At 40.6% G+C, this 10321-nt stretch overlaps 1 protein-coding gene across 4 annotated transcripts in view; it reads right to left on the bottom strand.

Moving 5' to 3' along the window:
* Window positions 1–4488: 4488 nt before the first annotated feature.
* The window catches only part of rxfp2a (relaxin family peptide receptor 2a), a 31775-nt gene continuing 25942 nt past the window's right edge, over window positions 4489–10321 (bottom strand). For all 4 annotated transcript variants that reach the window (XM_086227160.1, XM_086227161.1, XM_086227162.1 and 1 more), the window contains 3 exons: window positions 10148–10316; window positions 8942–9160; window positions 4489–8040 (listed from right to left, as the gene is read on the bottom strand). In XM_086227160.1, the coding sequence (XP_086083286.1) occupies window positions 7775–8040; window positions 8942–9160; window positions 10148–10316 (654 nt within the window). In that variant the 3' untranslated portion in view covers window positions 4489–7774. The remainder of the gene's footprint in view (window positions 8041–8941; window positions 9161–10147; window positions 10317–10321) is intronic.

The following is a 10321-nucleotide window of genomic DNA, read 5'->3' as shown; positions in this document are numbered from 1 at the left end:
TGTAGAGGAGCCGGATCGAGATGGTGGACGGAGTACATTCTCAGAAGCAATGTATCTACCAAGCAAAAGTCTCACAATCACACTGAAAGGTCTTAATCTGTTGGCTTCACTGGACTCACTGGACAAATATGGGATGTTGTCGTTGAAGGTGGAAACCACAATAGTTCATTACTGATACATATTAAGAGAAAAAAAAAAAACCTACATTGGAATTTACTGAATATATTTCATATGTAGCATCTTCTATAAAAAAGTTAAATTCTACTACTGCAAATGCAGCCACAACTGTAAGTGTAATTAATGCGACTGCTGATACTTCATTGTTGTGATAACAATAAAGACTGACACACTGGCACAACAATGGTGCCCTCTGGAGCACATTTGAGAAATATTCTCTGATTACGTAATTCATCAGATTTCTGATTCAGGGGGATGCAATGACCATCTGAAGGATATCCTGGCAAATTATGCAATAAAAATTAAAAAAAAACAAAAAAAAACCAGATAAATTACTTATTTTTAACATGTAATTCATGGGCTGTGGCAGAGTGACATACATACTACAATTTACTTTAATGTAATCAAAACCCCACACAATGAAGAGGTGGGAGGGAGAGAGAAATATAACAAAAAGGACTGTGAGAGGCTGAAGTGCAGGATGACGCTGAAGAATTGTTGTGTTCCCAGAGTGTTAAAAAAATAAAGACTTAAAATATTTACTGAGTTGTATTCTAGCTTGAATTAATGAAGCTAAATTTTGATCAATACACTAAAATTGTTTTTCACCATCTTCCTCCTGCTTCTTTATTTCTTTGCATAACATGCTGCTTTATTATCCAAATGAAATATAGTGATATGACAAAAATAAGGCAATTATTTTGGCAGGTAAAGAATAATCATATCCCATGGGTTTACTCATCTACTTGTCCTGCTGTCTAACAGGTCAAAAAGTTCATTTCAGACACTTAACATTATAAATGCACACTTATTTTCATTTCTATATTCTTTCATTTTCAAGACAGAAAGACTGGAATTAATAAAAATCAAAGCAGCATTGAACACTTGTTATTATGATTATTGTGAACTTTGTAATGATATAGAGGTTACATCATTCACTCATTCACAAGCAATCATTGTAGCTCATCATCTTTTCCATACATACAGAGTTTTGTTATGCAACTCTATCTTGGGGGCTCAAGTGCACCTGGAAACACATCCAGAGCACTATCATATCTAACAGCAGAGGGACAGAATTCCCTCATCCATCATATGACACTCAAACACACAATTGTCAGAGATGTAAAAAAAGCTCAATTTAACCCAGTCAAAAACTCAGGATCATCAATCCATATTAAGTAAAAGGGTATTCTGCATCACTCAGAACAATATTCAGGAGAAGAGCTCGCCAATCAATGAATATCAACAGCACCTGAGGGCGAACAGGGAGTAGGGTGTGTACCAATATCTCTGCATGTCTCCCAGTATTTGTGCAGACCTGTGTGCCTGGCAGGAATACCATGTTATGTAAGCAAGTGGGAGTGAGGTGCTGGGTGGTATCTATGGAAACGATGACAGTGAGACTGGATAGATAGTTCACAGGATGAGTCAGGTTCAGCAGTTCAGAGCGTGGGAGGTCTTCCACATAAAGATTAAAACCACGTTTACATTTAGAATAAATATTTACATTTGCTTTTTATCCACAGTGACTTACACGTGTCGAAGAACATTCAACAGGAGACAGGAGAAGAAAGCAGTAAATGGAGGTAGGCAGAGAGGGGTGTTAGAGGTGTTAGGAGAGGAAGAGATCCCTCTTGTTAGCATTTATTAGCCCAAACCAGAACAGTCTGGAGTGAAACTGTGTGTGTGTGTGTGTGTGTGTGTGTGTAAACATGGTCATACCAGATGACGTAGGGGCTGAGAAGGATAATAAGCCTGTATGACTGAGTTCAAGTGGATGAGGGCAGACCCAGATGTCACCCTTAAGAAAGCGTTAGTGACTTGAATTTGATTGTGGAGGTCAATGAGCAGCAGAGTGACATATGCCATTTTAGGCTGATAGAAAACCAGATGCAACACAACATTCTGGATCATCTGTAAAGACTGGCAAAGCCCGTTTTCTCTTGAAATTGAAAATGCAAAGTGGCTCAACAGGGAGCTAAACAGGACATGGTTATAACATGAACAAATCTTATCAGTGGCCTGCACAAATCATGGAGCAACACAGCTAAGATAGGATGTCACTGGATAAGAACGTACTTTCAATTCATTCAAGAAACACTTATCTTGAACAATGACACACACTAAACCATGCAAATGCTGAGCTACATCACAATGTCAAGAGTACCAGATCTGCTATTTCCTCATTTGAAATCAACCAGTAGGGGTTTCCTGTGGATAATACTGTAAGGCTGCATCTACTCATGATGAGGATGAGGAAAAAAATAATCCAGACAAGAGGAAAAGTATGCCATTAGATCTGCATAGTCTTGACAAAATTGGGGGTAGAAATTCAGAAGTTCACCAAGGGGGTGGGATGAGCTGTGACACATATGGCACACTGTGTGTATGTGTGTATGTGTGTGCGTGTGTTACTTGTAGTGTAAGCCTAAACAATGGAGTTAACTGGGTCGCCATTTCTGAGCCAAACAGCTGGAGAAACGGAGAGGGAGGATGATTGAATCTGGAGGAAGGACGGGAGGTGGCAGGGGTGAGGAATTAGGATGAATAGTCCTAAAATAAGGATATGAACAAACAGAACAGCGACAGAAAACTTATGTTTGCCTTTCACAACAAAATATCCAGTATGTTAGATGAGATAAAATGCAGGAGTCCAGCGCTGCATGCTACCTACCTTTATAAATAAAACATGCTCCAACACTGCCTTCCTCTCACAACACATTCTCTCTCTACACAGTTCAGCTATGAAATAATGACGTGTACAGCTGATAACATGGGATACCATGGAACCATAGCAAACTTACATTAAATAATTTGATTTAAGATTAAGCCAGACCATAAAAAGATACAATATTAAACCAGTCCACATATATGGCAACAAACAAACACCGTAACTGCGAGGCTTTCGTGTGCTTCAGTACGAGACAAGTTATTTCTAATTGCGCCTCAGACCTGTATATTACTAATTAGCATTGATAATTTGGCAGGCATGTCGTTGTTGTAAGCCACCTAGCCAGTTAGCATACCTTCCGCCGCCATCACCACAGCGTGTGTTTACAATGTTAAAATAAAGACTGTTGCTTGGCTAGTCGGCACCTTTACAAAGCAGAGTGGTACTGCCCCTTGTTTGAGCGCTACCACGGAAACATGGAACTCTATGAAGGTTAGTTTTATAAATTATGAGCCGGCCACTATAACCAGCTATGCCTATAGCTAACTGAGTAGCCAGCGAGCTCGTGCGAGCCCCCGTGGTAGTCAAATCGATGTTAAATCAAGACATCGCTCGCTCGCCTTTGTAGTCAACACAGAGCAGCCAAACACCACCAGACACAGCATTAATGACACATTAAACTGAAAAGTACCTTTCCTTCGTCGACTTGGGCGGTCACTGGTTCATCTCTGGCCACCGGTTCTTTGTTTATGAGATGTAGCGACTTGTTTTCATCAATCCGTCTCGTCTCTCTCCTCCAGGAGTCGTGCCGCCCCGGCTGACAGCACTACAGCGACAGGGATGACAGGGCTCCGCCCCTAGCAACCAATCAGACGCCGAGGTCTGGAAAACTGGGGCAGGAGGTATTTTCGATTGGCTGAGGGATATGCCCGTCAACTTGTCGCTAGGGGTGCACCTTGGACCAAGGGCAGGACACCTGCCATGAAGGATGCTGAGCGAAATCAGAGGATGAAGGAGCTGTTGAGAAGAAGATATCGGACGTGTTTTTTTGATTTTAGTGCATTTTAACGAACGCATTTACCTCCGGCAGCTGCTCTGCATGAGTTTGTGCTCAGCATATATAAATTCTATTTCCTCCACCCAATGTGTTTCATATAAATACTCCTGTATATTTAGCATGTAAACATTTTACCTCTGTTACTTGTGCTACTTCAAGACATCTTAATTGGACATACAAGTTTTCCAGTTACTGCACATTTTACTTTTGGTCTTAGTGTTGCATCACAATTTAAACAGAAGTCCCTCATGAGGTTTTAATAGTTCAGGGAAAATGTAGGCCTACAAGTTGTTGAACATGACACAATTATCAGTTTTATCTAGACGGACCTGATAAAATAGAACGTACTTGGATATGTATTTATTTCAGAATATGAATAAAAGACTATCATGTTTAAGCTCCTCTGAAGAGTAGATGAAAGAAATCGGAAGTGGAGCAGTGCTTTAGTTCTCTATTGTTGCATTTATTTAGCATTCATAATTTTAGAACAGAGTTGCATACTCAGCACATCGTGTTTCACAATCACGTGTGTGTGTGTGTGTGTGTGTGTGTGTGTGTGTGTGTGTGCGTCTGTACTGAGCTTGCTATGTTCCTGCCAGGTTACTTTGAGGTATTTAGCCTCTGTGGATTTTCCTCTTTTTTTTCTCTCTCAGACAAGAGGCAAAAGCGTTTACATATACTTCATATTTGTTCTTGGCTTTTTTACTTTTATTAACTTCAGTCGGCAGGCCATCTCTGTGAGGAAACCAATAAACATGAAATTCACCAGCCTGACTCCAACAAACAGTGATGAACAAAAAAAACTAGCTCCAGTACCAAATATTTTTTAAAAAAGTACATCTGCAGAGCATATAATAAAATACTTGTATATACTTTGCAGAATTGTGTAAAATCATTACCACCCCTTACTCTCGAAACTTACAGTATAAATAGAAATACAAACCAAAGGTAAACGCCTAACATAGTATACCATACAATACCATACAGTATACAATAATGGAATAGTGAACTGAAAGTTATATGTCATGCTACAACCAAATATTAAAATATTTGTAAAAACAAATCTGCTTAAAAAAAAAAAAAGGATGACTCAACAGCATCAAGGTGTAGCAAATTGGTTCAGGTTCATTATGAGTGAGAGCACACTCGGTAAGGACAAACCTGCAAGTTAGAGCCACTTAGTGCAGGTTAATACTCTGATTCTATCCATGATAGGAAAAATATGGTAAAATATCATTTTAGTCAGCAGGAAACAGGAGGACAGTGGCTGCTGGCGTTAAAAGTTTAACAACATTGACTGGTTGTTGGATGTTTCTGTCTACCTCCTTTTCCCCTGTCACTAGCTGGTGAAACCCACATCGTCACTGCTTTGTGCATGGAATTAAAATCCTTCACAAACAGTAAATTGAAATTTACATTTATATTGTATCGTATCCCATTTTGACACAATTCCAGAATAATCAAGCAGAGGTATTTTAATTTTCACTCCCTTTAACTCAAAGTTTATAGCTTAACTTAAAAATAGCATTAACATCATGATTTTGTAGCTATTTAATGGCCCATTGATCACAACCTAGTTAAAATGCAAATGCACATATGCAGGCTTTGAGTCATATCTTAGATTTTATAGAGCTTATTAACAGCTTGTTTTATAGACCAGTAATAAAAAAAAATTAAAAAAAAAACAACACAGCAGAATGACCAGAGAGCTCAGCCGCCTCCCAGGAGACGCTTAAACCCTTTGGTCAGACAGAAAAATAAACCCTTTTACAAACACTGCTCTGGGAAACACAATTATAATGCGTTTTATTTTTTTCACTGCTGCTGCTTGGACATTTGCTTTTTCTCTCTTGTTCTGCTATTTTCTGTCGTTGCTTAAGTTGTGGCGGCAGCTTGTGACATTCAGCCATTACAATGACAGATTTTCATAAACCCTCTCTTCTTGGAGAGGATTATGTAGATACGATAATGAACTGAACCTTAAACCAGAGGTCTCAAGACCCTCAGTACAGGGGCCACACGCATACGGCCCCGCTGTTTAATATGGACCTCCACCTGATATCAAATTACAGTGAAATACAACCTACTTTTTCCTCATTATTTCCATAAACACTGAATTGCATTTTTTTTTTTAAATCTGAATGTTTGTTTCAAAAGCAAGTGCAACTGATTACTTGAAATGTTTTTGTGCAAATAGTTGAAGTTGGCCCCCCCAGTGGCAGGACTGTACAATCAGTGACCCTCTGGACTTCCAGACCCCTGCTGTAAACTGTCTCACTGATAAGAGTGGTGACATAGATATCATGAAAAACATATTCATTTAAAGAGCAGCATTATGTAGCTTTGCTGAACAGCAGCTGAAACAGGCGGTAGAATACAATACGTTGGCTCATTTGAATGTTCTGATTTTAAAATTAGCAGAGGACCGCACAATTGTTACATGATCCCGAGTGTAACTAGTGACTCTAACAACAAGACTGAGAAAAAGAGGAGCAAAAACATTTGTCAACATGATGAAAAGACTTTTGGTTCTAATGTGTCATCTTTAACGTTTATTGATGTCCTCACCCACATCGTCGATCTGGACAAACAGCTACAGTAGCATTACACTGACTGAGTTATTGGCAGTGCATATGGAGCACGCTCTATAAATCCCCTCTCCCTCTCCCCTCTAGCATGTTTTCAGTTCTGAGGGATTCTAAACAAATTTATGCTACCTGACAGCTGCATGACACGCCAGTGAGTGTCAAGCCTTGCCTACACACAGAAGAGATATTTGGAGGAGTCTGTACCAGACTCAGTGTGCCACTGAAATGAAGTCCATGATTGATGAAACAAAATTGCTGAATAAAGTTGATTTAAAGGGATGATTTGTGACTGCAAACTACTGACATTACATTTGAAAATGACCTCATTCTTTTCTGTGGCTCTTCAGTCTGAATGAAAGGAACCAAATCGCAGTTAGTGAGGGTCCTTTTTTATCATTTTTGCACCCAAAGTTCACTGCCTCCCCTAAAACTACTCCACTTACAACAAGCCACAAGGGTTAGACCTGCTTGTAAAAATGTAGAAGAGAGTGCACATTGAAAACACAACTTCAAACAAGCAACTTAACAATGATCTGAAATTACAGCAGCCAACAATGCAAGTGTCCGGCAGCAATGATGACCCAGATAGCACCAGTGGCCCTGCTGTTGCAGTTCAGCCAAAAAGTCAAACAGAGCGCAGAGACATTACAGCTGGAATTCCCATGAATGAATTTCCATGAATCAGATGTGACAAGTTTTGGTTGCACGTCCCCTCCCTCGCTGCTCCTTCATAACGGAGCATGCTGCGTGACAGCGTGGTAGGTCGTTGGATTAATGATGTGACGCTATTGATGTTTTAAGATGTGTGAAGGCTATGACGTCTGGTTTGGTTTAGTCACACTTGTTTAAGTTTAGTGAAAGATCGTGGTTCCCTTCAGCACTGCTGTTGCGCTCAAATCTGAAGGAACAGAAAAATCAGTCTGCTACATAAAATGATTACATAAAAAAGGTAACTTAACCAGGCTTCTGTTCTGGTCGTCAAATTGGATCATAAAACGATCAGTCTTGACTGAAATGAAACATTTTATCATCACATTTTGGAACTCCACAGTCCAGCCGTTGGTCGTGTTTTAATCACTGGTTCCTCTTTCACACAGGTCAAACAGTCCTTCCTCAGGTCCTGTGTATGTCGGGGATACATTTATAAACAAAGGCTGTCAGAGCATGATGAGACAGCTCGGTCCTCTTGGAAGTCTTATTAAAACACAGCAGTTCCTCTCGTAGGAGCTTCAAGGTGCAGCTAACAACAAGCCCGCAACCCAAAGGTTTATGACATTGCCCTCAGGCGTAACGAGGATCTGCAGATCTCAGCGACACATGCTGGAGGTAGGCTCGAGGCTGGAAACAGGGAGCCCGTGAGGCGTCCATGAAGACAGAGGAGGAGGTGATGATTTTGTGGTCTTTTTTCAAAGTGTGCCGCCTCTGCCACCGACAGAGTAAAAGTTCAACCTGCTCTCTGAAGAAACTGGTGGTCAAGGTGTACAGGATGGGATTCAAAGCGCTGTTGATGGGGAGGATGAAGATGACAACCCAGCTAGAAATGGTGCCTACAGAAAGATAGGATGCATGTTGCTCATTTTAAGCTTGAGGATGCATTTTATGATGCTGTTCCATAGCAAAAGTAGTGTAAATAGCAGTGTCAAGGGATCAAAATGTTTAGTTTTTCTCCACCTGCATGACTTCATTGTGACTGCAGAATTCAGAAAATGCCAGTGACATGTTTTAATCTGAGCTAAGGAAGACCGACTACGAGGCGGCACGGTGGTGCAGTGGTCAGCACTGTCGCCTCACAGCAAGAAGGTTAGGGTTTGAGCCCCAGGCTCCATCACAGGATCTTTCTGTGTGGAGTCTGCATGTTCTCCCTGTTCCTGTGTGGGTTCTCTCTGGTACTCCAGCTTCCTCCCACAGTCCAAAGACATCAAGAGGGGACAAGGCTGATTGATACTCTAAATTGACTGTAGGTGTGACTGAGAGTGTGAATGGTTGTCTGTCTCTATGTGTTGGCCCTGTGATGATCTGGTAATCTGTCCAGGGTGAACCCCACCTCTCACCCCAAGGCTGCTGGGATAGGCTCCAGCCCCGCCCCCCCCCCCGACCCCGACCCTCAACAGGATACGCAGTAGAAAATGGATGGATGGAAAACTGAAGACTTGCAACAGCAAAAAAAAAAAAAATCCATTGACAAACTCTCAAATACATCAAACAGTAAGTTGATTTGAGCTTAAAAAACATACACTGAAAACAGCTGTTTGACAGTTTTGCTGTTGTTAAACTAAAAAAACGTGTCTGGTGTTTTCTGACTTCTAAAGTCACCAAGAAGACACAGAGGGGGAGAAAAATCAGTGAGACTTTGACAGGCAAATTTAGTGTTTTGAGGATCATGTTTTGACCTAATTTTCATTTTAAATTACAGAAACATTTGGGATTTAAACTAAAACACTTTCTTACCAGGTATCTCCACCTCCAACAGGGAGAGGATTTTCACCAGAAATATAGGAATCCAGCAGAGGGCGTCAGAGAACACTATGAAGAAGAACCTGTTGGCCACGGCCACATCTCTGTGCAGTCGACTTCGCAGGTCTTTTGCATTGATGCCAGTTTTGTAGATGGAGTAGAACATGCTGGAGTAGGAGCAGACGATCACCAGGAAGGCCACCAGGTTTAGACCTGAAGAGGGGCACGGGATGTTAACACACTTACAATTGCATACAACGTAGGCGGGCAGGTGTAATTTACACTACCGTAAACACAGATGCACAGCTATTATCACAAGCATGCATTACTGATACACCGACTTGCGTATGATCAAACACTACAACACTTAAATCGAAGGTTGAACAGCTGCAGCTCAGGAATTAAGTCAAAATCTTATTTTAATGTCCTTCTGACGAAAAAGGTGGCAACCTTCAATTCATTCACCAGTGTTGCCAGGTCGCCACGGGTACCCAGTGAGAACATTGTGTAATGAGAACACAGACTCCACATGCATTGTTGATATTTCAGTCTAATGCTTACTGCTGTTCCCATTTGTATGAGTCATTTAGCACATAATAGCGACAGTGTTACAAGGTCAATTAAAAAGAAATCAAACTGCTCTTGAAGCGTTCAAAATAAATGGTAAATTAGCATAGCTTATTGGAGGCAATGATGCAGGTTTTACAGCGGAATGAACTATCACTGATGATTTTCATTTTTAGAGTTTGAACGTTTGTGTGCAGAAGAGTATTAGGGTCAAGGTTTTAAAAAACAGAGGAGGACACTTTTTTTATTTTGCATTTTGAGAATAAAGTGGAGATAGTAAGAGTTTCACCAGAATGTTATGTATTGTATTGATTGGAGGAACTGGTGAAGTTGTAACAAGAATAATGCCTACTTGCACACTCTCCAAGGATGTAACCTACACACTCAAGCAGGGCAGTCAATCCCTTTCATGAAATTATTTTTTATCAAAGAGGTATTTTAATCTAATGCTCAACATTCAGTCTTGATATGTGACATACAAAATAAAATGAAAAAAATCTTCCCCCTCTCTTTTCCATATACCTGGCCCTCCTACTCCTCCATAGTGTAGACATCAACAAACGAATTCTTAATTGCTTCAAATGCATTTATTTAAAAATGACCTTTCAAGAAACAACTCATCTTTCAATTTACCCAGAAAAATCCCTGTAGAATATCCTCTTGCAGTAGGTTTTTCTTGCCTGTCAGAGTGCAGGGGGAAGCAGACCCCATTGTGTCCGTAATAATTTCCGAACACATCTTCGTTCATCAGGGGCACAGCAGCTATAATGAAACCCAGTAGCCAGATAGAGGCCAGGACCACCTTGA

Source organism: Aulostomus chinensis, chromosome 15, assembly GCF_037954235.1.
Source record: "Aulostomus chinensis isolate RoL2024-O1b breed Wild chromosome 15, RoL_Achi_v1.0, whole genome shotgun sequence".
NCBI lineage: Eukaryota > Metazoa > Chordata > Actinopteri > Syngnathiformes > Aulostomidae > Aulostomus > Aulostomus chinensis.
This window is presented reverse-complemented; position numbering and strand designations above follow the sequence as displayed.